Source organism: Lepus europaeus, chromosome 7 (assembly GCF_033115175.1).
Source record: "Lepus europaeus isolate LE1 chromosome 7, mLepTim1.pri, whole genome shotgun sequence".
Taxonomy (NCBI): domain Eukaryota; kingdom Metazoa; phylum Chordata; class Mammalia; order Lagomorpha; family Leporidae; genus Lepus; species Lepus europaeus.
The window spans coordinates 105,778,291-105,806,204 of record NC_084833.1 but is presented as its reverse complement, the minus strand read 5'-3'; the positions used below and the strand labels follow the sequence as shown (position 1 = coordinate 105,806,204).

General features: G+C 59.3%; 1 protein-coding gene across 9 annotated transcripts in view; it reads right to left on the bottom strand.

The window, feature by feature from the left end:
* Positions 1-4,009: 4,009 nt before the first annotated feature.
* Positions 4,010-27,914, bottom strand: part of CEP164 (centrosomal protein 164) — a 76,048-nt gene continuing 52,143 nt past the window's right edge. For 3 of the 9 annotated variants that reach the window (XM_062197094.1, XM_062197097.1, XM_062197095.1), the window contains exons 10-32: positions 26,792-26,875; positions 23,627-23,712; positions 22,188-22,343; positions 21,197-21,343; positions 17,694-17,903; positions 15,432-15,563; positions 15,135-15,351; positions 14,223-14,300; positions 13,838-13,969; positions 13,386-13,508; positions 12,231-12,374; positions 11,723-11,806; positions 11,520-11,588; positions 11,096-11,271; positions 10,633-10,762; positions 10,333-10,397; positions 9,702-9,909; positions 8,784-8,891; positions 8,075-8,249; positions 7,238-7,585; positions 6,387-6,453; positions 5,423-5,545; positions 4,010-5,293 (exon numbers count right to left, since the gene is read on the bottom strand). In XM_062197094.1, the coding sequence (XP_062053078.1) occupies positions 5,200-5,293; positions 5,423-5,545; positions 6,387-6,453; positions 7,238-7,585; positions 8,075-8,249; positions 8,784-8,891; positions 9,702-9,909; positions 10,333-10,397; positions 10,633-10,762; positions 11,096-11,271; positions 11,520-11,588; positions 11,723-11,806; positions 12,231-12,374; positions 13,386-13,508; positions 13,838-13,969; positions 14,223-14,300; positions 15,135-15,351; positions 15,432-15,563; positions 17,694-17,903; positions 21,197-21,343; positions 22,188-22,343; positions 23,627-23,712; positions 26,792-26,875 (3,156 nt within the window). In that variant the 3' untranslated portion in view covers positions 4,010-5,199. The remainder of the gene's footprint in view (positions 5,294-5,422; positions 5,546-6,386; positions 6,454-7,237; positions 7,586-8,074; positions 8,250-8,783; positions 8,892-9,701; positions 9,910-10,332; positions 10,398-10,632; positions 10,763-11,095; positions 11,272-11,519; positions 11,589-11,722; positions 11,807-12,230; positions 12,375-13,385; positions 13,509-13,837; positions 13,970-14,222; positions 14,301-15,134; positions 15,352-15,431; positions 15,564-17,693; positions 17,904-21,196; positions 21,344-22,187; positions 22,344-23,626; positions 23,713-26,791; positions 26,876-27,914) is intronic. The other 6 variants (XM_062197099.1, XM_062197096.1, XM_062197098.1 and 3 more) reach the window with 6 other exon arrangements.

The window sequence follows — 27,914 nt, the reverse complement described above, 5'->3', positions numbered from 1 at the left end:
AGGCAGGGTTACAAGTTACAGATAGAAGAACAGAGAGAGGTCTTTCATTCTCTGGTTCACTCCGCAAATGGCCACAATGGCCAGGGCTGGGCCAGGCCAGAGCCAGGAGCCTAGAACTCCATCCCAGGACTCCCACGTGGGTGGCAGGGTCCCAAGTACTCGGGCCATCTTCTGCTGTTTACCCAAGCACATCAACAGGGAGCTGGATGGGAAGCAGAGCAACGAGGACTTGAACTGGTGCCCTGTGGAATGCCGGCATCAAAGTTGGCGACCTGACCTGCTGAGCCACAATGCTGACCCCTTGACCCCAGGCTGTATCAGCCACAATACAGAGCCTTGGGGCCAGACTTTGCCCCCACCAACGTAAGAGCCTGACAAGAGGTAATCAGAGCAGCCCTGCCTCCACCCCTTCCCTTTGTCCCTTTCCAGGCCCAGCCTAGGTGACCACAGACGGCCCGAGGGCACAGCCATAGACAGCACCCTCCCGAGCCTATGTCCCCAGATCCCTAGCTCCATGCAGCTGGCAGGGTTGGCTCCCTGTGGGAGCCTCATGAGTCTGTCTCCTCAAGCCAGCCAGACCCCCAGCGAACGTCTCCCTGGCCGTCTGTATGTCCACTGTGCCCGACAGGCTGGTGCAGAATCCGGGTCATGGGCACTGTCTTCCTGCAGTGTGATGCCAGCGTTCTCACTGTGTGTGGAGTGCTGCTCTGAGGACTCCTGGGATCCTCACAACCACTTACGGGATAGGGATGACTGCTAATCCCATTTTACAGATGTGATGATTGTTCGATTCACACCCTCTCTGTTTCCACCCTGAGAGTGCGACTCCCATGGCCCTCTACTTCCGACCCCGCACCCAGAGCCGGCTCTCCTCAGTGGAGCCAAGCAGAAAGGCTTCCAATGCCCCGCACTCGGCCCCAGAGCAGAGGCCGGGAGGCAGGCCAACTCCTCCCCTCCCAGAACTGCTGGGAGAGCAGGACGGGGCAGAGCCATGCATCAGGAGAGGGGCCTCCTGCCAGGCCACACTGCAGGCCCACAACCCCCCGCACCACACAGAAGAGCTCTTCCTGCCTGGTTAGCAGCTGCTGGGAGACATCGGCACCCCCAGGAGGGAGGCTGCTGTGGAGCTGACTTCGTGAGCCCAGTAGCTCTCTCCCAGCTCAGGAGCAACCATCCCAGTGACCCAGACCAGTCCCGCATGGTTAGAGGACCAGGCCTGGGGCAAGCAACATACGGATCAGATGCAAACCATATGGTTCTTTCAAGATGACAAAGGGGCCCGTATCGTGCCACTGCTTGTGACACCAGCATTCCCTACTGGAGCACTGGTTCATGTCCCAGCTGCTCCGCTTCCAATCCAGCTCCCTGCTAATGTGCCTGAGAAGGCAACAGAGGATGGCTCAAGTGCTTGGGCCCCTGCACCCACAGGGGAGACCCAGATGGAATTCTGAGCTCATGGCTTTGGCCTGGCTCAGCCCAGGCTACTGTGGCCCTTTGGAGAGTGAACCAGCAGATGGAAGATCTCTCCTTTTCTGTCTTTAGAATAAATAAAAGAGGGAAGAAACTAAGCAGCTGATCTGACCTAAGCAAGGAAGGGGCTGGGGAACATTCCTCCTGGCCATCTCGTCCTACGCTTGCCTCTGACAACGGAGTCACTGGCTGCTGGCCCCTCCAGGAGCCTGCTGCCCTGTGCGCGCACTCAGTGCCAGCATCTCCACAGCGGCTCTGCAGCCCAGCCCACCACCCGTGCTCCAGCTCAGGCAGCCCTGGAACTCCTGCTTGGGCCCCAGAGAGGGCACTGCTGGGAGCCTCTCAATAGTGCCACCAAGGGCCGGTGCTGTGGCGTGGTAGACTAAGCTCCTACCTGCAGTGCCAGCATCCCATATGGGCCCGGCTGCTCCACTTCCTATCCTAGGAAAGCAGTAGAAGATGACCCAAGTGCTTAGACCTCTGCTCCCATGTGAGAGACCCAAAAGAAGTTCCTGGCTTCAGATCAGCCCAGCTCCAACCATTGCAGCCATTTGGGGAGTGAACCAGCAGATGGGAAGACCTCTCTCTCTCTGCCTTTCCCTCTCTATAATTCTAACCTCTCAAATAAATAAAATCTTTAAAAACAAAAAATAGTGCTAGGGCCGGCGCTGTGGCACAGCGGGTTAAAGCCCTGGCCTGAAGTGCCGGCATCCCATATGGGCGCTAGTTCTAGTCCCGGCTGCTCCTCTTCCAATCCAGCTCTCTGCTATGGCCTGGGATAGCAGTAGAAGATGGCCCAAGTCCTTGGGCCCCTGCACCCACGTAGGAAACCAGGAAGAAGCTCCTGGCTCCTGGCTTCAGATCGGTGCAGCTCCGGCCGTTACAGCCAATTGGGGAGTGAACCAGCAGATGGAAGACCTCTCTCTCTCTCTCTCTACCTCTCTGTAACTCTTTCAAATAAATAAAATAAATCTTTAAAAAAAAAAATAGAGCCCCCAGCCTGAGACCTGGGGAGGAAAACAAGGAACCACTGGACTCTCCAGGAGGCGGGGCCTCCCTAGGGAAGCTCTGTAGGGCCCCACAGGGGTGAGGAGCATTGAGAGCTGTCCCTGCTGGGCCAGAGAGGGTACCTCCTACACCCCCTCTCACAGGAGGTGCCACCAGGTCATCTAGTAACACCAACCACCAGGGAGATAAACATGACAGGGACAGTGTAAGGTGACCAAAGTCCACAGCTGGGGACTTCCTAGCACAGTGGAATTGAGGGCCCGCGTGTGTTCTGCCCATCGCGGAAGGTGCCAGCCAAAGCAGAATCCCCACTCCTTTCCTGTCCTGCACCTGATTAAAATGCCAGCAGACTCCCTCTCACACTGCTCTGTACCAATGTCCAGCAGCACCAGCTCCACCCGATGAGCGGAGGGGGCAGCGGCACCTTCCTCTTCTCAGAGGGACCGCGACGCGTCTCTAACAAGCAAGGCTCCCATCTCCACGGACTCACTCACTAGAAACGAGGGCACTGGCGGCGGCCGTGTGCACCGGCCTGTGTGAGCCATCTGTTTCTGGGAATGCAAAACCAAGGGTGCGTTCCTAGGTCTTCAAGCTGAAGAGGCCCGGGGAGGGGCGGGTGTGTGGCACAGCGGTTAAGACGCCACTTGGGAGGCCCACGTGCCATCCCGGGGTGCCCGGTTGGAGTCCCAGCGTGGCCGCTGATGCCGGCTTGCTGCGGACGCACACCATGGGAGGTGCAGATGACAGCTCAGTGGGTCGGGGCCCTGTCACCCAGTGGAAGACCTGGATGGAGTTCCTGGCTCCTGGTTTGCTGCTGTGGACATCTGAGCGATGAACCAGCAGATGGGCGAGCTCTATCTCCCTTTCAAATAAATTAAGCACACACACACACACACAAGAATAACAACAGCTTAAAATCATGTGTTTGCGAGAGAACTGAAGGGGAAAGCTAGGGCCGCCATCCTTTTGTCGGCCGTTTATCACGGCACTCTGCAACCTGTGTGACACCTGCCAGAAAGGGCCCACGCCATGAGGCCAGTGGGGGAGGGGAGGGAGGCAGGCAGGGCAGGAGCAACAAGGGGCCCTCTGATTCCACCAGGACGCAGTGATGACAGGAGCCACCCCTCCCCAGCACCCCAGGGAATGGCGGGGCTGGAAGCAAGGGGAAGGGAGCCGGTGGGAGGGGGAGCAAAGAGGTAAGGGGTGGGAATGAAGGGAGAGCCAGAGACTGACAGCCCACCCCAAGCCTCCGAGCTCTGGGGGTGTAGGGGAGGGGGTGGCCTCTCCGCGTGTAGGGAGCTGGGCTACGGCACCGGGGGCCCAGGCACTGCGAGGTCCCTGAGCCTTGGTCTCCTTGTGCATAAAGCTAGAGCAGGTGTCCCCGCGCACCTCTGCCCTGTGCTGATTAACTCGGACACCTGGGGCGGGGCCCCGTGAAGACGAAGCTGCCTTCCCCCCTGCTACTCTCGAGCAAGAAGACCGAGGCCGAGCCCTGCACGTGCGCGCGCGCACACACACACACACAGCCGGGTAGAAAAAGGACCCGCAGAGGTTTAATTGATGCAGAACACACAGGATTGTCACCAGAGTTGGTCGTACCACATGAGCGATTCCAAAGCACATACAACGAGCCAAGTAACAAAATGGGCTTTCTCTGTGCGGTCAAAGTACCTGAGGGGGTAGAAAAGCCAAGGGGATCTCAGTTTCTTTTTCCATGGCAACGAAATGAGGGGCGGGGCGGAGACAGCTAGCTTTGAGGCCACAGGGGCAGCCCCACAGCTTTCAAGAGAAGAAAAATGGGGGCATTTTGTTGAGACAACGGGCCGGAGCCCCCGAGGCGCGTGCCACAGGAAGCTGCGCCAGCACGGCAGCCGCTCCGCCTGGCGGGAGGCCCCTCGCTGCAGGGCTCTGGGAAGAGGCGGCCGTGGCATGGGGCAGGGGGTGGGACAGGCAGCAGGGACGGAGCTGTGAACCTGTGCACAGACCCAAGGCCTCCTCATGGAGGAGAGTGAAGGCCAGAAGCCACCCAGCCTCTCCCTGGGGCTCTCTGGCTTCCTGAAGTGTGCGTGAGACCTGAGATGCGGGCTGCTGGCGCGGCGGAGAGGCGGGCACTCCTGAGCCCCGGGGAAAGCACAGTGCTCGGACAGGGGGCGGAGGGAGAGGCAGCGGAGCTTCCTGGGGCCCAGCCCCCAGCAGCCACAGTGGGGCTCTGGTGGCCGAGCCCAGCCCTGAGAGGGTGGAAAGGAGAGGTGGGGAGCAGCCGCTGAGAACGGGAGGGTCTGACCTCCGCCGGGCTGAGGTACCGGAGACACGGTGTGGCCGCGGGGCACAGACAGGCAGGGGCACTTGGTCCTAGTGGCCCCAGGGAGCAGCTCGGCTCCAGATCCCCGTGGCCTCGGGAGGCAGCTCCTCTGATGCCACCCTCCGGGCCCAGGTCCCCAATGCCCCCAGCTGCCGCACACCTGCAGCGCTGCCGTGCCTTCGCCAGAGCCCACGAGGTCGCCGCATGTCCGCCTGAGCCACGCCGCGTGGTCACAGAAGCCGTGGCTTGTGGTTTACCGTTGCTGCCGCCTGTCCTCGTGCAGCCCTGGCCCCCGCGGGTCCTCCCAGCCCCGAGCAGGGCAGGCGGCAAGGGGACAGGAGGACGCCGGATCAGGGGGATAAAGTGCAGGCAGCTCCGCAGGCACTTGGTCTGTGTGTGCGGGAGGCCGGCTCGGGGCCTCAGTAGCGATACACCTTCAGGGTCTTGTCCTCATCCAGCCCCAGCTGTAGCAGGCCCACAGTGGCTGCTGGCTTGGGCACGGAGAAGAGATGTCTGGCCACAAGGTGAAGGGAAAGTCAGGTCAGCTGGGCACGACTCGGCAGGGGCCGTGAAGGGGTCACAGGCAGAAGGGACGCACACCCGGGGGCTGGACCAAGGCTTGGGAACCAGCAGAAAGGATACGACTTGGGGTCATTCCGGAAATGTTCCAGCCACCTGCGGTTAGCCTCGATGATGCCCTGGAAGTTGGTGCTGCCGGCCTCGGGGACCTGGGACTGGGGGCGCTGCAGGAAGCGGAGCTGCTCACTGCAGAGGGTGTGGGGAGGGGAAGAGAGCAGGCAGCGGAGCCGACCATCACATCCCCTTGCCGTGCAACTGGAGCCTTCTCTGGCAATTCAGAGCCCCTCCTCTGGCAAGAGCTGTCCCCCAGAACCACGAGCCTCGGCCCTCTGCCCCTCCCTGGGTGCCTGCTACCGGCATGAGCTCCAGGCTGCCGCCTCTGCCTGTTTCCAGCCAAGCTCATCGGCAAAGGGCTCCCCTCAGCCAAGTCAAATACTTGCCCAGCATCAGCCCCCACACTGACCAAATTGACAGCGGGGGTACTGACGGTTGGGGACTGAGTGGGGAAGGGGAAGGAGACGCTTGGCAAGGAGTGAGATGAATGGGAAATTAATAACAGGTTTAAATAATCGCCCGTCTGTCGCCCCGATGGGGTGCTCCTCTCGCTCCAGATGTTGCTCAGCAAGACTTGGGGAAGAAGGGAGCAGCGGAAGCAGAGCCCTCGATGCCAAGGACAAAGGCCGGACTGCAGGGCTGTGGGGGTGGGGCCACAGGAAGGGGCAGTACGTGGGGCCCCACCAAGGGCTGACTCCCGCCCACAGGGACCACAGGGCAGCTCCCTGCTGAAGCTGGCCGGGAAAGCCCAGGCCCACCGCACTGGAAGCACAGAGCTGTGGAGTTGACCCTGCCCTGGCTGTGGACGGTGCCTCAGACCCAGGCAAGGGGCAGGCAGCTCTGTGCACCGGGGCCTCATCTCTCGGGGCAACAGGACCAGGAGGCGTGCTCCCCTCCGAGGCCCCACCTGCCCAGGGTGGTGCAGCGAGCAGCCTGAGGTGAGCGCCCACTCCGGGCCCACGGGGAGCCTCACCTGGCAGACACGTAGCCCAGCTTGTTCTCCAGCGGGGGCGGGCAGTTACTGAGCAACGGGATGCCAGCTGGAGACGAATGGGCAGCGAGTCAGCAGAGCCAGGCCCCAGCCTCTGCCCACCAGCACCCCCCCCCGCCCCCACACAGACAAGGCAGTGCCCCCAGAGCACACAGAGCAAGTGAAGTTCCGGCCGCTGCAGGTGGCACAGGAACTCTCCTACTCGTGTTGATTCTAAGTTACTCTACTTTCCAATGGGGTGGGGGAGGCAGAAAGTATGTGTTTGCTTTTGTTTTGTTTTTCACTTTTTCCCTCAAATGACGGCTTTTCACATTCCTCAGCAGGGCTGTGGGACCAGGGGAGGCCGCCTGGCCCTGGAGTGAGGGAAGCCATGTGGCTCAGGGGTTATAAACAGAAGCCTGGAGTCACAAAGACACGGGGTCAAAACCCAGCTCGCTGCTCACTCACGGAGCATCCCAGAGCACATTACTTAACCACTTGGGGCTCAGTTCCCCACCTGTGCAATGGGGATAAATATCACAGCCTCAGAGACCCATCAGCAGGAGGAAATGAAGACACGCACACAGGATGCCTGGCCCGTGAGGTTGTGCCCCAGGTGGTGGTGCAGGCCCTGCAGGTTCTGCCCAAGCTCGCGTGAACCACCACGACCGCACAGCTCTGGCTCAGGGCCAACCTGCGAGCTCCTCTTCACGAGGGACCCACGGACCTGGCTCAAGCTGAGGCAGGGCAAGGGGTAGGCAGAGAGGATGAGCAGGAGGAAGGGGGTAGATTGGGAAGAGGAGGAGGTGGGAAGGCTCCGTCCAGAAGCAGGCCCTGCCCCGAGGGAGGCTTACATGGAAAATACTTGCGCCACTTCTCCAGCAGGAAGTCGTCCACTGTTTGAGCCACGGAGGAGGAGAGCCTGGGGCCCAGCCCCGGGTCCCAGGCCCAGGAGGTGGACACGGGCGAAACAGGAGACGCGGCCGAGATGGGGGCCAGGGAGGGGTAGGCAGGCGTGGGGATGCTCTTGGAGGGCCGGGCTGAGAACGGGGCGGGCGTGGAGGTGAAGGGCGGCGGCGGCGGCGGCGTGCTGAGACTGCCCAGCATGCTGAGGACCCCGTTCAGCTCGCTGCTGATGCGCTGCAGGGAGCTGCTCAAGTGATGGATCTTGGTGGGCAAGATGGGACTCGGGGCTGGCGTCACTGGAAGGGACAAGGCAGGTGGTGGGTGAGGACTCGGTTCAGGGCCCTGAAACGTCCCGACCCAGCTGGCACGGTGGCACCTGGGGCAGGGCCTGGGGGTGAGCGGGCTTCTGTGTCCCCCACAGTGCAGACAGCAGCTGGCCCTCGACAGCTGAAGAGAGGACCCTGCTGCCCAGCAGTAGGTGGCCGCCACAGAGGGAGAACAGCTTCCTGGGAGGCGGCCTGGAGGGAGGGAGGCTCACCAGGCCCGACGTCCCCCGACCAAAGGCTCTGCGGCACTCAGAAGGCCCCCCTGACCCCTTGGGCCCTGCCTGCCCCAACCCACACAGCGTCCCTTCTTGCCAGCACTTCTAGACGTGGGCCCAGAGACCTGTCCCCTCAGTGCTGAGGGCGGGGACGGTGCCCCTGTTCCCCAAGCTCCTCCCTCTCCACAGATGCAAAGGCCCTACCCTTGCCTCTCCACCCCCCTTCCCTGCAGCCACCACTCACCAGGAGGCAGGGAGGAAGAGTCACAACTTTCACTGCTCTCTTCCTCCTCGTCGCTGAGGTCAAAGGTCACCACCTTCTTGGTGGGGGCTCCTCTCAGAGTGTCCTCATCGGAGGCCTGATGGGCAGACGTGCTAGTCTTCACCGCTGCTCCCCAGGGACTTGCTACCCCCTTGCCCTTGTGATGTGGGGACAGGACTTGGTGACTGGGCTCGTCTGGGGCCCGGAGTCCCAGCAGACACCTCGGAGAGGCTAAGAGAACCCAACTGCCTGAGAAGGAGGCAGAGATCGGCCCCCAGTCCCAGTCGACTCCTCTGCAGTGTGTCTGACACTGGAGCTCCAAGCCCTGGGCATCCAGGGGAGAGTCCACAGGGTCCCAGGGAAGGTGGGGACCCTGCCACGACCATCCATCTCAGAGGGCTGACCACACCCCTCCTCGGGCGCCACTGGGGGATAAGGACAGGTGTTAGTCCCCCTGCTCTGGAACCTTCTCTAGAGGCTCCAGGTGTTCTCAGCACCACTCAGCTCAGACATCCAAACCCAAGGGTGCTCAGCAAACACAGAGATGGAGCCACTGCCATCTCCACCACCAGGACCCTGAGCCCACTGCCCAGTCCCGAGCTCCTAAGGCCCAGCTCCCCCGGAAACAGGCAATGCCAGGACCGGAAGAGGGAGGTGGGCCGCACTGGGCTCCGCAGCCACAGTGCTGTACCTCTTCTCGAAGGGAAGACTCCAGCTCGTTCAGCTTCTGCTCTTTCTTCTTCAGCAGGTCACGGCCTTTGCGCATGGCCGACTTCATCTCATCCAGGTGTCTGGTCTCCTGCAGCCAGGGAGGCGGGGGAGGAGCGGTGACTAACCATGCAGTCGGCGATCTGGCTTCCAGATTGGTTATTTATAATCATCGTCACCACCACCGCCATGGTTGAGACAGATCAAGCTGAGCAACAGCCTGGGGAAGGTACCCAAGAAGCCTGCCCCTTGGCCTGTGTCAGCCCCTTGCCCTCTGCTGCCCCCGGGCCGGGTTCAGGACCACAGGGGCCTGTGTCCTCCCCAGCTCTAGGCAGTGCCACAATTCTAAGGGCGCAGACATGAACCAAGAGAGCCCAGCTGCAGGGATCCTCCCCTGGTGTAAAGTTCAGTGACCTTAACCCTAAAAAGGAAGTCTGCCTCTTCATTGCAAATTAAAAAGGAGCAAAACAGAGACAGAACTCAGACTTACCCTGAGAATGTTCAAAAGATTTAAATTTACAAAGTCTTCAGTGCAACAGAATGGAAAAGCAAAACCCTGGAGTTAAAAGTTTTTTAAACCTTAATTGTACTCTTGACCAGAAGGCCAGAACAAGGGCACAGGCTACATAGCCTGCATCTGAAATGCTTGGGAGCAGAAGTGCTTCAGATTTTGGAATCTTTGCATAGATTTTTCCCAACCCAAACATCAGAGCGCTCTGGATTTTGGATGCTAGGTGCGGGGCACTCGGCCTGTGCTGCCCGGCACAGTATACGTGGCCGTCACGAGGCTCGAGGGGTTTACTGTCAGAGACGGTGTCGCCCCCCCCCCACACCGCCCCGTGACGCCGCGTTGCCCAGGCTCCCTGCACGGGGCCTGCAGGCTCTCCTCCGGGCTCCTGACCTCCTCCAGGTTCTTGCGCACATCTTCCAGGGCCTTGGAGCCTGGCGGGTCTTTGGCCACCTCCTGAGCACTGGCCAGCTCCTGGCGCCAGTGCTGCCGGGCGGCCTTCAGAGCCGTCTGCCGCCTCTGCATGGAGCGTGTCTGCTGCACCAGGAACTCCTTGGCACTGCGGAGGGCTATCCCTTCGGCAGAGAGATAGTGCCGGACGCTGCAGAGGTGAGGCCAGGCCAGGGGCATTGGAGAAAGAGACAGAAGACTCTAAGAATTGTGCTGAGGGAACATGGCCACTTCCCCGGCAGAGGCCCACATGAGCACAGAGAGGAGCGGCTGGGCTGGGGGTGTGAGGTGTCGGGGTAAATGCCTACAGCACGCAGCATATCAGGCTAAGAGCCCCCACATGATTCTGAAAGGGACCATGCCCGCGCCTCCCAACCCACGGCCAGACTCTCCCAGCAGGTCAAGCTTCAAGCAAAGGTCAGCAGAGGCCAGCACGCGGTCCCTGGGCCTCCCCCTGAGGCAAGCCCACTGGCAGTCACTGCTGCCTCATGCCTGCTCAGCCAGCTGTCACACGGGCTCTCTTCACTCCGTCACGGCCCCTCAACCCGGTGTCAGACGGGCTCTGGGAACTCACCTGTCCAAGGACAAGGTGCTCTCCTCCTTGCTCTGGGAGAAAGAGGATGCCTCTTTGGCCAGGCTCTAAGGACACAGGGCAGAAAAGACCCACTGAGGGCAGCAAAAGCAGATGCCCTGCAGGACCAAGAGACCCTGAAGCCCCTCCCAGTGCCCAGACAAGGAAAAGGCGCTGCCAGCTGCCAGGCACTGCCCACAGGTGCCATCTGGCTTGTGGAGAGGCCGCAGGGGGCCAGGGTGCATGCAGGGCAGAGGCAGGCCCCCTCCTGAGGACCCACGCCAACCCTGAGCCCCAGCTCACTGTCCCAAGGGATTTCCTCAGGTCTTCAATGCGGAGACTGGGCTCAAAACGTGGAGCAGCCTGGTGACTCTCCTCGGCCGCCAGCTCCTGCAGCGTGGACTGCTTCCTCTGGACTTCAGCCTCCAGGCTGCTGTGAGGGGAAAGAGGAGCGGAAGCGGCGTGTGAGACGTGGTCACGCCACGGGACCACCTCCACGCCCCCCTCAAGGCCCCCGAAGCAGGCGGAGCCGAGGCAGGAACAGTAGAACCAGAGACACCCCCCCACCCCGCCCCGCCGCCACGTTTCACAGCCTCTTCACACCTCACTCCCTACAACTGTAGCAGACACACCCTTCCGCCTGGTTCCACGTCAGACCCGCCCCTCCGCCTATTGACTGGGCCATGGTGAGGCAGGGGCCGTGAGTGACAGAAGGCAGAGGGCAGGCGGAGGTGGCCAAGGGCGACAGGTCCCGGTGCCCACACACCTCACGTGTCTCTGCAGCCTCTGACTCTGTGCCTGCAGCTGATCCAGCTGGGACTCCAGCTCCAGCTTGCGAGCCTGAAGCTCATCCAGCACCCTTCGGAGCTGCCGGCTCGACTCCATCAGCTGGGTGTGCTCCTTCTTCGCCTCCTCCAGGTGCCAATGGGTAGCTGTGGCTTCCTGGGGTGGGGAAGAAAGACAAGCACCGGGAGATGTCAGGGGAGCGGGCTGCACTAGAGGGCGAGGGGAGCCGGAAGAGACAGCAGGGGACGTAACTCAGAGCCGCTGGCTCTGCGGTCAGGCAGCCAGGGGTGCACAGGCTCCCGTCCTCCCACCACGGCCCCACTCCCCGAGGACCCCAAGCTGGCGTCCCCAGAGCAGTGCCCTGGACAGGCCTGCACGGAGGTAGAGGACAAGAGGAGACCAACCTCTCTCTCCAGAGCCACCTGCCTCTGCACGTCAAGCAGCTGTTGCTTCTCCTTCCGGGCCGTCTTCTCCTGGGGGCCAGAGACGGGGCCCTCTGACCGACTGCACACCCCAGCTCTGAGGGGCAGGTGTGCTCCCTCTCTGGGGGAGCAGACCCAAGGGTCAAGGATGCCTGTAGACGCTGCCCCCACCACAGCTCCCTCACCTGCATGTCCAGCTGAGCCAACTTGGCCTTGACATCTTTGGTTCTTATTTCAAGCTCCACCTCCAAATCCTGAAGTTTCCTTTCCTGCCCACAAGACACAGGTGGAAAGTAAAACTGCGCGTGGACAGCGTGTAAGGCATCAGCAGAGGAACACGGAGGCGTTCCAGAACATACCATATCACACCCCAACTGCCCAGCAGGCACAGGCTTCCTCCCAGCATGCCCCAGTCGCCTCCCAGGAAGGCATTAGAGCTTCCCTACGTGCACAGGAGCAAGGAGACGCACAGGTGTCAACCCGAGGCCTGACGTGGGCTGTCGTCTCCTGACCCTGGGCTTGTTCCCTGGCCCAGGAATAAAGGAGCAAAGGTGCCCAGCCTGGAGCTGACCGTGAGCGACCCCATTCCTGAAGCTGTCAGGCTCCGTCCCACCATGGCCACAGCTCTCTCCTACCCCGCAGAGACGGACTGAGGCGGTAGTGGGCCCAGCCGGCCCCACCCCGGCCCCCCACCTGCTCCCGCTGCCGGCGCCGCAAGTCCTCGCGCTGCTTGTCCTGCTCCTGCCTCAGGGTCTCCAGCTCTCGCTCGTGGGCCCGACGCAGGCGCTCCAGCTCTCCCGTCAGGTGTGCCAGCAGGTCAGCCCGCTGCTTCCTCTCCTGCAGGGAGGGCGGGGCCCCACACACCCCAAGAGTCACAGTTCCCCCCATTCCTTAGCCTTGGCTCAGTAAGACCAGGACCACCATCAGCTCCCTGAGGCCCAAGCAGCGAGGACAGCATGGGGTCAGCCCCCAGGAAACCTGTATCCCTCCCCAGCTGAAGCAGACGTTGGCCAGTGCCACGAGGGAGTCCCCTCTGGGAGCCGGGCTCCCCTCCTGTCCAACTCTTCCTCCGTAAGGGAAATCACTGATAAATCGCCACCATTCCCCAGCAGGGCAGTCAGTGGGGCCGGAAGGACGGTGACCAAATGTCATCATGGGACACTAGTTCCGCCCCCAGGGAATGCAGGAAGAGGCTGGGGTACAGGTTCCAGTCACTGGGGCGGGGGCCTAAAATCCGCCCCAGAGGCCTGGCTCTGGGCTCAGGTTGGCCGCCCTGCCCGTTTGGCTTGGGTCTGCTCAAGTGACTGAGCCTCTCCTTCTTCAGGCCAAAGGGTGAAGGTGGGCAAAGGGTCTCTAAGTAGCAGCTGGCCCTTGCCACTCTGTTTTCGGATGTCCCAAAACCCTGATTAACCGTGGCAGCATGGTGTCAGAGTGAGGGAGATGGGAGGTTTTGGACTCGGACAGCCTGGACTGGAATCTTGGCTCTCAGGAAGGTGAATTAAATTCGCCAAGTCTCGGTGTCCTCATCTTTAAAATGGACATGGCAACACTGCCGTTTCCTAAGACAGTAGTGAGGACCTAGCAGGTCACACACAAGGAGAGCTCAGAACAGTGCCTGGCGCACAGCACGAGCCGGTCTGCTGGCAGTGCAGCCGGCCTCATAGGACTCACCTCCCAGTAGGGGCTTTTGTCCAATGCTTTAGTAAAAGACAAAAAAGCAACTTCACCAATGCAGAGCTCATGGAAGAAAACCTCCCCCGTTCCCGACCACAGTCTGTCCCCCTTTCCCCACCCTGCAGCCAGCTGGGAGGGGCCCCGGGAGTCCCACGGGGGATGCAGCCGCACTACCTCCACTTCGTACTGCTCTCTGGCCTCAGCCACCGCTCGCTGGTGCTCCTCCTTCATCCTGTCCAGCTTCCTCTCGTGCTCCCTTTCCACCTCCTGGCGCTTCTCCCGCAGGAGGCTGCTGAGCTACAGGGCAGACAGCAGGGGTGCAGCAGGCAGGCCACGGGGATGGACCAGCACGCTGGGCCTGGTGACCTTACACACATCTTCCCGTTGCCCCTGACACGCACACACATGACACACACCATGCATGGTGCATACACAGCCTCCCTCACCAACACTCCCTCTTTGCATACAGCGGACTGGGGATAGGACCCAGCCTCGAGGGAACTAAGGCATAAAAACAGAAGAAGTGCTAGCCCCCGCTGGGTCACCCACAGCACACTGGGGGACACTGAGGCCAGGGCGGCTCAGCAGACCCCACGGGAGCCCAGGACAGGTGGAGCAGCACTCACCTCCTGCTCGTACTCAATCACTTGGTGAAGCTTCTGGTAAGCTCTCTGCTCTGCCTTCCCCAGGCTCTCCCGCAGCTCAGCCTCCTCTCTCTGTTGAGCTTCCTCAATCTTCTTCTGCAGGCCGGACAGCACCTGAGGCGGCCCCAGAACGCAGGGGAGTGTGACACTCGGAGACGGGTAAGTTCCCATGGGGCTCATTCCTAGGGGTCCAGCACCCAACCCAGGGGCCTGGAGGGAGAGGGAGGCTCCCCCTTGTAGTCATGGACGGGACTGAGCTCCTCTGCTGTCCAGGGGCGAAGGAGGGCACGGGGCTCACACCCAGACCCTGCCCCTGGGGCTGACACCCAGGCCCTGCCCCCGGGGGCCGAGGCCGGCAGCATCTCACCTCCCGGTGCCTGGTCTCCAGCGAGGAACGCTGCTGCTCTAGCTCAGTTCTGTGCTCCTGCTCCAGCCTTGCCAATGCCTGGGGAGCGAGAGGGGCCCGTGTGGGATGGGGGGCCGGGATGCGGGCCGGGTAGCGAGCATGGGGGAAGGTGCGGGGAAGACCTGTAGATAAGGGGCCGAGGGCAATCACAGGGGTGGCTCTGTTCCTTGGAAAGAGCTCAGCCCCTGAAGGCTGCGCCTGGCAAATGCACAGGAACACGAGGGCCGGAGCAGCGCCGCTCCCAGCCCTGCCTCTGGGCCGGGCCACAGGTAACACAGACGGCACGCACAGCTACAAAGATGCCTGGGCCCGGGAGGGCAGGGAGCTTAGGCACACTCTCTCTGAGCGCCTGTGGCACAGGGCCGTCCCCCAGTTCTGATGTAGTTTTTCTGGGCCCAATGGCTCAAACTGCACTCCTCATCAAAAAGCTAAAACAGCCCGCAGAGTCCGTCACGGCGAGCAGACTGGCTGCAGGGCGAGGGAATGAGGGGGCAAAGGAGAAACACTCTCTAAGTCGCAGCCTCTCGTTCTGAGTCAGGAGACAAAAGGGGGCAGAGGAAGTCACTCCGACGCCCCGCAGGGCCGGGTCGCTCTGTCTCGGGCTTCTGACGGCGGCTGCCACCGCCAACCCAGCCCAGCCCCAGAGGGGCCTCGAGACACCTGCAGTGACCTCGGTGCTGCAGTGGAGACCAGGGCCAGCACCGGACCTGAGTCAGGTCCCCGGAGACCAACGGGCCCAGAGGGTCAGCCTCCCACGCCGTCTGTGTGCCATGCCCACGCCCGCCGCAGGTCTGCTCTTCCTCTACGCTCAGTCCCGCCCCGGGCGGCCCTGAGGGAGACGTGTCGGAGAGAGGCCCCACTCCACTCGCTCACGTCTTTGCGCTCCCCTTGCAGCCGCTCCCTCAGCTGCCGCAGAGCCTCCTCCGTCTCCGCTCTCAGGGCAGCCTGCTCGCCCTTCTCCAGAGCCGCCATCTCTTCTCTGAGCAGCTCCAGCTTCTGCCTGCTCTGCTGTTCCAAGGCGGCCCTCTCCGCCTGCTGTAGAGACTCCAGCTCCTCTCTCAGCCTCTGCAGGGAAGCCTCTTGCACGGCCCTGGGTAGACACAGCGGCATGGCCACGGGTGTGCACACGGGACAACCCCACGGGCTGGCAGCGCCCAGGTGTGCACTCACCTGATTTGGTCCTCATCTGCCTCTGTGCTGGAGCGGAGCTGTGCTCGGAGCCGGGACAGCCTCTGGCTCTCCTCTTCCCTCATCCGAGCCTCCTCCTCCTCGGTGGCGTTCTGCAGCTGCTCCTTCAGGGAACTGCAAGGAAGGCAAGGCAAGCTTGCAGGAGGGAACGCGGGGCCTTCCCCCTCCGATGGCTAACCCCACGCTGCCTCCCTATAAAACGTCCCAGGGGAGCAAGAGGGCCATGAACTCCAGCCATCCTGGCCACAGGCAGCAGGCTGCCTGGCCGCAGCAGAGCTGCCCTCTGCCTGCACGTTCACTCCTGCAGGCAAGGACCCCATGGTGACTCTGGCTCCGCACACTCTCCCTCCCCAGCCTTCCCCCTGAGCTCCTGGGGCATCTGCTCTGAACCCTCTCACACTCCTCCCTGCCTCTGGGTCTTTTCTCATGCCAGCTGCTCTGCCCAGAGTTCCCTTTTCCGTCTCCATCTGGCCGGCTCAAATCCCTTGCTCAATACCCAGCTCTCTGCTCTCTGCAGAGTGCTCCCAACTCTCTCCTAGTTCCCAGGTTCGCCTTCCATCCCCACTGCACTTTACACACCGACCTCTCTTACCCAGCTGATCTGCACCACCCATGAAACAAACTGCATCTCTTTTGAACCTGTGCTTTCCTTGCGAGTCTGGAAACTTCTCTAGGGAAAGAATCTTGTTTTCAAATCTGTTATATCCCAGGCGAGGAACATCATAACTGACCCAAGGAAGGTGCTTAACCAGCGCGTACTGAATACGAACAGCATGGGCCAGCCTCAAATTCTAAGCCTTGGTTACCCGAGTGCTACCTTATTTAAAGGCCATGTCATCCCGAGTGCCCTTTCTGGGTAACTCCTCACTCAGCCCCCATACAACCAGGAGACGTGTGCCATGCCCTCGGCAGAATTTCAAGTGAAAGCAAGGCCTGACCCAAAAGACAATTTCTTTGAAAACCTTCTGTAGCAAATTCAAAAGCCCAAAAAGATTTAGGATCGGATCGTTTTCAAGTTATACACTCCTCTGCTCCCTTCCATTAGGAGAGAAGATTTGAGTCAAGTAAAAACCCTTCCTCTCAGGTTCCCCCAGAAGCTCTCTCTTCGACCTCCAGTGACACAGAACGTTAGAACTGGCGGGGACCACCAAGGTAAGTCCAGTCTCTTCATTCTACAACTCAAGAAACGAAGGGCCGGCCTGCCTGTCTTCCTGCCTGCCTTCTCATTCAAGAAATACCTCCTACACAAACAGCTGTGGCTTCCAGAAAGTTCCACCACATAGAAGTTTCCCAGCAGAGAGGAGGAGACCCCTCAAAAAGGCTCAGGCACAAACAGAAACGGGGTTCTCATGAGGGACAGTTTCAAAGCAAGCCAGGCAAGGCACTTCCCACAGAGCAACCACTCCGCCGAGACTGGCTGAAGTGACTGATCCCAGCTGAAAATAAAGCAAGGGCTGCTATTTACGGAGCGACTCTCATTTCCCAGGCCTGAAGCAGATATTTGCGGCATGGCAGTCTTTCCCACAAATGGAGGGGGCTCTAGGAAGGTCCCTCTGGACTCAGGGCTCGAGGGAAGTGGGAAGAAAGAGCAGCCCTGTAACTCGGGCCCAGGGAGGCCAGGGAGAGGGCACCAGCCCGGCCAGCTGGCGCAACACCACCGGACGCTGCCTCTCCAGGTGCGCTGTGACACACTCCACCCGAGTGGGCCCCACCCCAATTTTCAACTGGCTCCAGAAGACGACACTGGGGAGCTGGGGAGAGGTCTGTTCTTTGGGATGCACAATAAAAAGACCCCAGGTCTGCAGATCCTGCACTGGGCAATGACAGTGATTGCCCCTGAACACACACACCCACTCCCAGTGCTCAAGTTCTAGTTTCCTGTTTCGTTTTCTCTAAATTAAGCACAGATATCTTACACACTCTTTGCTACGTATGTTCTAAAAATAGTAATTCCCCACCACTCTTGCATGTTCAGCTTAAAAGACAGGAGCTAGCCTTAAGTTACATCCTCCACTGTTGCTACTAACAGACCCCAGGCGCCCAGCTATCAGGTAAAGAGGCCAGCAGAGGGGCTCCGTTTGTCGGCCTCCTTCGCAGCTAGGAGGAACCATGAGACAGAAGCAAACATCACTGGGTGAAGTTTCCAGGGGCAGCAGCCTGGTGCTCTCCAGGGCAGGAGGAGGGCTCCCCCCACTCCTTTGTCCCTGTGAGGACCCACGAGTGGGCTCAGGGGACGGGCAGGACCTGAGAGACTTCTCTTTCTGCTGGCGAAGCTGGATGACCTCCTCTTCCTCCTCTTGCCGCAGCTTCTCCTGCAGCTGCTCCATCTTCCTCCGCTTCAGCTCCAGCAGCCGCCTCTGGTCTTGTTCAGTTTCCTGGGCCGCTGCCTCTTCCACGGCCTTTAGTGCAGCCTCCGAGGGCTGCTGTGGAGGAGCCGCGGGCTCTGTAGATGGCCTGCCAGGGTAGGAACAGCGCGTCACTACAATCTTAGCATCCGCCCAGCTTTGGGCTTCAAGGTTCACAAGGGTACAGAGGGCCCACAATCAGGAGTCACCTATGCAGGTCACTGCCCAGGTCCCCCTCAAAGATATGGTCAATATATGTTCTATAGGGCAAGCCCCACTGTGGCCCTCTAAGGCCCCAAAAGCCACGGGGAAAGGCAGCCCAGGGACCTGGGAGATCACCGCCTGAGGGCAAAACTAAAGCCATGTCTGCCCCATGGTGGCACGGTGGAATCTGCATAGAGTGAATTCAGTGTTTTGGAAATGGGTAAAAGGAACCCAGAGCTGACTTGGATACACGGGTGGCTGACAAGATAAGGAATATTTGCTTGGTTAAAAAGAGGTCTATGAAGCAATGCAGACTGGCATCTGGCTTGCATTCTGGTTCTGGAAGGAAATACCCGAAGGGAAACCCTGGGAACAGCTGGAGCAATGCACGCACAAGCACACTGATGTCCTTCACCTCCTACAGCGACTGTCCCAACGGCCGGGACTTCTTCCTGTTTCCAGGCCCCTGCCCCATATGGCAGACACTGGCTCACAGCACAACCACCACCCCCCAGCCCCGCAGGATGCACAGGCTGCTGCGGGCCTGGCGCTGGGGCTCAGGCGGCCTCAGCAGGAACATGTGGGCACGACACAAATCAAAGGGGAAGGGATAAGAGTCAAACGGGGCGGGGGGGGGGGGGGGAGGGAGAGGCCAGGGGGCGGGAGGTGCTCCCTGCTGGGGCCTCAGAACTCCCCTCTGCCTCCAGCCCCTGTACCGCAGCAGACGGAAGGCAATAGGCAGGGGCAGAAGAAAACAAAGGCTTAGGAATTCGTTCACAGCCCCTTGAGCCTAGTCAGCGAAGGAGACCAAAGTGGCTGCCGACTCTCTGAAATACCATTAAGATCTTCCCTAAAATCACAACTCAGACCAGAGCAGTCTTGAGCCCTATTTTTCTATTCTTGTCTGCTCTCAACTCCATCTCTTCCCTCCCTCAAATCCTGGCTTCCTCTCAGTCCCCTGACGCAGCCCCACTGGTGCAGAGCTAAGAGACGTGGCTGCCACCTCCTTGGAGAGCCCTGCCCTCAGAAGAGGCCTCCCCCCCAACCTCTCCGCCTCATCAACCCTCCAACTCATTTCCGACCTTGGCTGAAAACATCTTTTTTCCCTGAGATGGTGCCTTTTAATGTCTCTCTCCCCTGCGGGCTGTGCGGCTCTGCGGAGCCCTCGGGACAGGTGCTGCGGAGAGACGGCCGTCAGACTGCGCGGCGGCGTGTGCCCCGCTGCGCACCACTGAGTCTGCCTGCACACCCCGCAGGCAGGCACATGGGGCCGTTTTCCAGCGGGCCTCTGCTGCCCCTTGCTCCTAAAGAGCTGGTATCCCAAACTCTTAGCTTAGGTCCACGGCAGCAAACAGCACCCAGAAGATCTAGGAGACGACTGGGAAGCTGCCGACTCCGGAGAAGAGGCAGGTCTGCTTCCAGGCCGAGCCCTCCCGTGTCAGCATCAGTGAGATGCAAAGGGCAGGCTCTGGAGGAGCACCGTCATTTCAGGGGGGCCACCAGGTCGCTCGGAGACACGTGGAGGAAAGCGGGGAGGGAGAAGATGGGGGACAGGAGGAGGGAGCACTCTGGAACGGTTGCACTACCACTACAGCTGGGAACGGAGCCAAAGCCACCTTGTCTCGTCTCCTATTCCACACAATGGTTTTGATTCATTTACCCTCTCTCTGCAAATCCTCATGACAGATGCTACAATGACAAAGAGGAGGGCATTCCTGGCTCCTAGGCCCGCCTTCTGGCCACAAGGCACAACCACCAGCCTGTGCTGCTGCCTGGGCTGCCCAACCCCTACACACTGCCCTCTGCTCCCAGCTGACAGGCACAGGACTCCTCCCCACGAAAGTCGGAAAGGCAACCCATTCCTGATGTGGCTATACAGATGAGCAACAAGGAAGTCGCAAGGCCTGGAAGGAACATGGGCATTCACTACGGGGTCAAGGAAGCCGTGTGGTCAAGGAAGCGTCTGAGACCCCACCCAGCAGAGGCAGCCGCACTGGGATGGGCGTGACACAAAGTCAAGGTGCTGACCGGCCCAGGAGGTGGGGGAGCCTCAGTCCCGCCTGAGCCCTGTGCCCTGCCCCCGCTGCCCCAACCCCGTCTCTGCCCAGATCTTCCTCTCTGAACCACCCTCGCCCGTCCTCACAGAAGGCCACCAAGACTTGGGAAAGCCACACGATCCCTTGGGGCCACAGCTTTCACCACCGGCTACATCACCGTCTGACAAACACAGCCACCCCCTTCCGGGCCTGACCCCTGTGTGCTCACACATCCTGCCAGCTCTTGGTGACGCTGCCAGGGAGCAGTCAGCGCAGGAACCTGTCTCTGTCAACAGTCAGCCCCATCCTGTTGGGTTCGCAGAGGGGAAAAATCTATAAACCCTGGCAGCTGCCTCTCTCCACACAGTGGCTGCAGACAAAAGTCATAAGTCCAGGGGTGCCAGCGACCACAGCCAGCTCCAACTTCTGCAACACACTAGTGCTAGGAGCCTGGGCAGATCCCTTCAGTTCCCTGGGCCTCTGCTCCCTCAGCTGAAAAAGGGGTGAGAGGGAGGGGGAGAATGAGAGAACAGCTAAAAGGTTTCTTCACGTTGGAAGTGCTTGGTGCAACAACGCAGGTGTATCACACATACACATACATGGATGTTGTACCACTCCAACTACATGGAGGTGACAAACTGGGAAAACGAGCCTATGGGGACAGAAACCATTGGAGACCTGTGGTAGACAGATTGAGGGGGCCGGAGGGGTGCGCGCTCCATGCCTGAGCTGGGGGGCTGTTACCTGACATGTACACATGCAGACACGCATCAAATGGCACACTTCAGATCTGTGTGCCTCAGCGCACACAGAGACCTCAAGGAAAATAGATTTAAGGGAAAAAGTCCTATTTGGTAGAGGCGGAAACATGACGGACCAGGATTGTGCTGGCGATGAGCCAGAAGGCATTGCCTGGCCCACCCCTGTACTGCAGGTCCTAACCAGGAGCCCCGGGGAACAGCTAACCCAGGCGCAGACTGGTGATGGCCCTGTAGGGGTCTCGAGGGTGCACACAGAGCAGCGAGGATACACTCTTCTCCCTGCACGCTCTACTTGCTGCGCCAGGGCCAGAGCATCCCTCCCCCTGACCGCAGGGGGAATGGCATGCAGGCAGTGTACACACGGTGCAGGGCAGGGACAGACACACAAAGCTGGCCCTTACACCTCCGGCGAGATTGGCAGGGTGGGGCTGACCGCCACCTTCTCCTCAGGTTCCTCGGCCTCTTCCTGCCCAGGGCCCAGCTCCTCAGCCTGGGAGCGCTGCTCCGTGCCCTTCTCATGGGAAGCAGGCGGGCTTGGGGCCTGTTCCCTTGATAGCAATAAGGAAACAACTGTGTTAAAGCCAGGAGGAAGAAGAGAGGCTCAGACACACCCAGGGCAGGACCAAAGCGCTGTGATGGGGACAAGAGGGACACGGTTTCCCTGCCTTGCGTCTCCATCCTCCCCTCTCCCTGCACCACCTCTCCCTCACTGACTGCACAAAGCCCAGAGCCTCCCCCGACATGGGGAACAGGATGGTTACGACACCCAAGGAGCAGCTCTGCACACAGCAGGTGTTCAACGGCTGCTGCTGACTGAACATCACTGCTGCTCGGCTTCCCTGGTGACTCACTGCAACCAGATGAGTGCTCAGGGCCACAGAGGACCTGCAGGTGGATGCCGAGCCTGGAGCGGGCCAGGCCACAAAGGGCTTCTCAGAGGGCCTCAGCGCGGCTTCTCCCTCCCTCCCTCCCCTAGCGCCTGGCACAGAGCAGGGCTCCGGCTGGGTGGCCGGGTGATCAGATGGGAGGGCCTGGGGAGAATGGCTCTCCTGACAGGCACGGGCAGCCAGGTGATGGCAGAGCCTCTCTCCAGCCCCCAGGAGGGAAGCAGCTGGGAGACAGGAGATACCTCCTTGCTCAGGAGTTCCCACGCTCCTCTGTGCAGACTGGGCACCCCAGTTTCAGTTCTGGGCTGGGGACTAGGAAGCAGATTTTCTCATTCCGCAGTTCCCGGGGAACACTAAGCAGGGCTCTGGGCTACAACCTCCCCCGGCTCTCACCTCCCTCCCTAGCTCTGCCCTCCCTAACCGCACAAACGCCAATCATATGCAACCACACCTGAGGGGCCACCACCACCCAGGGCGCCTCCCCTCCCCTCCTCCTCCTCCTCACCTCTGGAGGAACATCAGCGGCACAGGACTGGTTATGGACTCCTCCCCAGGTTCTGCTGCCTCCTGCCCCTTGGGTGCCTGCAGAGGCCCCTCCTCCGTATCCTGGCTATGAAGGGGACTCTGGAGCCGCACCCTGGTCAGCAGTGGAGGAGACAACCTGGGTGCGCCAGCAAGAGTAGCGCTCAGAGGGCAGGAGAATCTGGGAGTGCAGTGAGCCCACTGAGATCAGCTCCTCCCCCAAGACTTGGCCCCGGCCCCACAGATAGCCACAAAGCAAAGCACTGGACATGCAGCAGGGAGGGACTCCCTGGCCCGCAGTCGGGCTCCTGGGGCCCTGGCACTGCATTTGCTCAGTCCGAGAGCAAGAGCTGGACACACAAGTGCAAGCATTCCCACTTTATCACCACCAGATCATCAGAGCCAGGGGGAATGGAAAAACTGAGTAGAAATGGGGAGAAAAAGAGATGCCAGACTCAAGGGCTCAGATGACAGAAAATACATAAAGCTATAGCTTTAAGAGTAAGAATGTTGATGGCTTTTTTTTTTTTTTAAGATTCATTTTTTTATTTGAAAGGCAGAGTTAGAGAGAGAGAGAGAAAGACAGAGAGGTCCTCCATCCACTGGTCCACTCCCCAAATGGCCACACCAGCCAGGGCTAGTCTAGGATGAAGCCAGAGCCAGGAGTTTCCTCCTGGTCTCCCATGTGGGTGCAGGGGCCCAAACATTTGGGCCATCCTCCACTGCTTTACCAGGCACGTTAGCAGGGAGCTGGATCAGAAGTGGAACAGCCAGGACTCAAATTGGTGCCCATAAAGGATGCCAACACTGCAGGCAGCAGCTGTACCAGCTATGCCATAACACTGGCCCCGATACTGATGACTTTCTAAGGTCCAAAAAGTAGAACGAGTTTCCTTCCACCTGCAGGGTGGTGGCCTTATCATGGGCTCAGGCCTAACAAGCTGGCAGCCCCAATCAGTCAATCTCATACTTACACACACACACACACACACACAGAGCCACAGCCACATCTGATGTGGCAGCACCCTGGCTCAGAGGCCTGAGTTGCAAAACTGACCACTAGTATGACTCTCTCAGACCTCCGACAGGCTGGTTCAGCCCTACCTATGACCAGACACACATGGCTTAATCACTGTACTTCAGTGAGGAAGACAGCCCTGGCTCCACAATGGTGCTATGCACAGAGTCCCACCAAATAACCCGGCAACCCTTCACATCCTGTCTTGGTGCCGAATCGGAAGTTAATTCATGCACACACACACACACACAAAGACTTCCAAAGCTATGCAGCCAGCTCATCATCAGGACAGGAGCACACCAAGCCATGCCAACCCCCAAAGCCAGGACATCTGCTCAAGTCCACAGCATCCTGACAGCTTTCCATGTCTCAGCTTCCAGAGGGCAGCCCCCCTCGCACTGTACCTCTCCAAGCCACCGGAGTGCCTGCTCTGCAGCTCCTCTCGGCTGGACTGGCTGTCATCCTGGTGTTCTCGTCCCAACTTCTGGGCCTGGAGACAAGAAGCAATGGAAAGTATGTGTTGCAGGAGGCTGCACTGGGTCCCCTCACGCCTGCTGACTCCCGTGCTTCGCAGAAAGCTCGGAGTGGTGGCTCTTGAGAGGACAGGGACCACAGGGGGACACAGAACAGAAGGCCCGGGTGCTGCAAAAGGCAGCTTCCCGCACACTGTTGGCTAAACCTCACCCCTCACTGCTCACAGCTGGACGGTGAGGCAGATGACCACAGCTGCTGCACACAGAACCAGAAGCCAGAGGCAGGAGAACACGCAAGAAAAAGAAAAGCCTGCCTCGCACTGGAAGCCAGCACTGCCGACTGCAAAGAGAAAGCAGATATCCACAGACATCCCAAGCCACAGAGGCCTCCATCAGCAGTGCCAGTGACGTACAGGGCTGCTAAAGTCAAGCAGGCAGAACTGGGGCCAGCAGACAAGCACGCTGAAAAGAGGTATCCTGGAGAGACAGAGTCTTGGTGGAACAACAGAGCTACACCCCAGACAAAGAGGGCGCCGCCAGGCCCCCCAGGAAGGCAGGGAATCCTTCCATTGTTCCATTCCGGTCTCCCTGGAAGACCCAGGCCCTGCAGTGGACAATGATGCCCTCTTCCCCAAAACAAAACAACAATCCACACACACACACACACACACACACACAAAAAAAAAACCTTTAAAGCTTAGGTGTCCAGGCAAATTTAACAAAGCAGTTAAAAAAAGAAGAAGAAAAGAAAGTATTATTATTATTCTTGATCATTTCAAATAAATGTTTTCCACAAGGGCAGACCAGTGTGGTCAGCCTGAGGTCAACCCTTTGTTCTAGCACTTCCTACCTGGGAATTCTGTCTCTTCCACTGTAAAACGGGAGAGCAGATGGCAAGGGTTAAGTTAGATCGTGTACCTTATGCCCAACTCCTAGCCTGAAGCAGCCACACCACGTTAGCTCCTCTTCCCACACTCCTCTCCCTCCATCCCAGCTTAAGGCAAAAGCGAAAAAGAAAGAAGAAAAGGCGTTGAGAGTGAGTGCCAGTCCCCATCCTAGCACCTGCACTCCTCCTGTCACCCCGACAGCAGCCCCGTCTGTTCTGGGACACAGAGGTCAACAGGAGAGGGAGGCAGGAGACAGCTCACTCTGTCTTTCCCAGTGGGGTCCCCAGCCCTGTGCCTACCGGCCCCACACCTCACCGCTGGCAGCCTGAGCCCCAGCAGCTGTGGCTGATGCTGCCATCTGGATGGGCAAGGAAGGGCAGGGCCTGGACTAAAACCCAGTTCCCCCAGATCAGATTAAAAATAGCAGCACCGCCTGTGAGAAGCTCCCGGTGCCTGCAGCAGAAGGGCTCCCCGCCAGGGCTGCCAGTCCTCATCGCGTCAGCCTGGGCACAGCCTGCAGACCATGACGAGGGTGTACAGCCCCCGCCACTCTCCACTCTCCTCCCCACCTCCCAGTGTTCAGTGCACAACAGGTCTTCCCCCGCCAACTACATGAGCTCATCAAACTCCTCCCTCAGTCGCTTCTCAAGGAAAAAAAAACAAGAATATCACACAGGCTCTCAAGGAAATAAAAAACAAGAATATCACATAGGCCAACTCCATTTAACAAACTAAAACAGAAGAGGAGTAAGAAAGTGAGGTGCTCACAATGAATATTTGGGAACTGAGGTCTGAGTCAGACAGGTCTCCCAGACAATACCTGAAGTACCACAAGGAAAAAGACCAAGTCTATCTGTCCGCCCCCTTCTTGCTTCATCTTTGTATTTCTCTGTGAAACAGAACTAGCCCCCGCAGGAAAAGGGGTGCGCTGGGAAAACATCCGTACAGAAGGTCCGTTGAGTTTTACTCGCTCCGAAGACCTCGTTGCCACAGAAAAGGAAGGGAGCAGACAAGGAAACCAGCGATCTTCACAAAGGCGACACGGCAAGCGCATCCTACACTCTGGCCTGAAGACTACCCAAGACGCCATTTCCCCTGTCCTAACTCAGTTCCAGGGCTCTGTCTTTGTTCAAGGTCCCGTCCCCAGCGAGATAAAGCATGGTGCATTCTTACTGCCAAAGGAGCTTCCCAAGGCACCTGCTCCTTGCTGCCTAATCCCACCTGCCCTTGTTTGCGCTTTCACCTCCCTCTCGCTCCGCAAATGGGGTGACCCAAAGTCCAGCAGGGATAGCGTGATCAGCCAGAACTAAGAGGACCATGTAGGGCTCAACTGCAATCAGCCAGGCAACTCTGGTCTCTGGTCTGTCTCCAGCATGCATTTCAGCATGGGCTCCCAGGTCAGGCTCATGGTAAACCCAGGAGGGGAGTGGAACAGGTATCTGCTTCATTCAACATTCACCATTTCCACACCAAATTCCCCCTTAACGGTGCAGAGACCTGTGTCAGAACCTTTGTCTCCTAACCAACCCGCAGAGGAGAAAAAACTGTCTTCTCAGCTTGAAGTCCCTTAAGGATTGGGTCTGCGTCTGGGTCATCTTTGTGTATCCCTGGGCTCAGGTGTCATCCATGCCTGCAAAGAGCTTGCATCTGGCCGGGGAGGGAGACACACAAGTACAAAATACAGCACAGGAAGCACTGAGGGCAGCAGAGAGGGGAAGAATTCACGCACACGTCGGGGGCAGTCTCACCAGGACCAAAGGGGAAGCAGCCTGGCAGGCAGAGCGGCAGTGCCGGAGGCGGAGGCAGTGAGAGCTCTGCTCTGAGAAAAGTGTGTGGCAGCCCCACTGGCGGGAGCAGGTGGACGGAGCACGAGGCTGGGAAGAGTGGAGGGGCGAAGGCAGAAAGGGCCTCAAACCACAGCTCACACGGCGCTTTGCATGTCAGCGCCAGTCAACCCTCGGCTGCTGAATGAATGGATAAATGGATGAATACACAGGAGGAAAACCGCTTTAATTCACAGCAGCAACAGAGCAGGGATGGTCAGAAGCTTCATGAAAGGCACAGCGAGGGCCATGCCTGAATGAACTAAAAGGGAGAGAACTTCCAGAAACACACCCAGGAGTAGGCCAGGGCTCAGCTCTGGGTTATTCCACAAACTGGCTGCCAGGCAGAAGGAAGCCCCAGCGCAGCCCATCACGCCGAGACTCACCTCCCAGCAGGCTCCGTCCAGGACTGGGGAAAGCACGTCCACATCCAGCAGGTGCTCCGAGATCCGGCTGCGGAAACCGAAATCCTAGGGACAGTGAGGACGGGAGGTCAACCAGCCTCTGTCGCGGCCAGTGCTCACCGAGCCTCTCCTCTGACCTCGATCCCAACTCGAACCTTCCAGAAAGGGCCCCACGACATGCCAGACACTGTGCCAAACATTCTAGCTGCCACTAATTTATCCTACAAAACGTCACTATAACTAAATGGAAACGTAGGTGATAAATCAAGAATGGTAACAATGTATACTGTAGACTCTGTGTAGTGAGCATTATAAAGTCCTTTTAGCTTTTCCTTATGCTTGAGACTTTTCATAGTAAAATTATGGGGAAGAAAATAACGCTGAGACTGAAGCTCTTATCCTTCCTCCCAGCGATGGGGAAGCACACAGACTTTGCCCACGGTCCCACAGCTGATAAGCAAATGGAACTGGGAGTCAGGTGGGCCCAGGGGCTGACTCCCCACCTGGGGCTCTTTCTCTGACACATACTGCAAAAGCTAGTCACTTCCCAGCTGTCTCTCCTCCTCCAGTGCCCAACCAGGCCACCAGAAGGGAGGCCAAAGTGCCCAGCAAAACTGCACAGCTTGGCAAGGAGGCTTGGTAGGCTCTGTCCAGCTCATGCCTTCCCCCCGCCACACAACGCCCTCTGGAAGACAGGGATTAATTATCAGCACTTCCTCCACAGGCTTGTCTCTGGGACAGGCAGCAAGTGCCCCACTCCAGTGCCAGCTCCTCAGGACCCTTTGGCTGCCACAGGACCATGCCCCCTCTGAGCCTGAGACCCCTGCTGGGCCAAGTGAAGGATTGCTACCCAACAGCACACTAGTGGGGACAGCTCTGTCATCAGCCCTGACAAATGGCAGGACGCCCAGACCAGGTCTGGTCCTGCTGTCCACGGCTTCCCGCCTCTCCTCCTGTGGAGAAGAAAAATGCTGACGGGCACATTTCTGCACGTGGTGGATGCCTCACAAGGGCCACAGGCCTGGCTTCAGAGAGCTCGGTGACACGGCTATTCTTCATGGGCAGTTTTTGCCAACGACAATGGCTGGCTGCCTTCCCTTCCTAG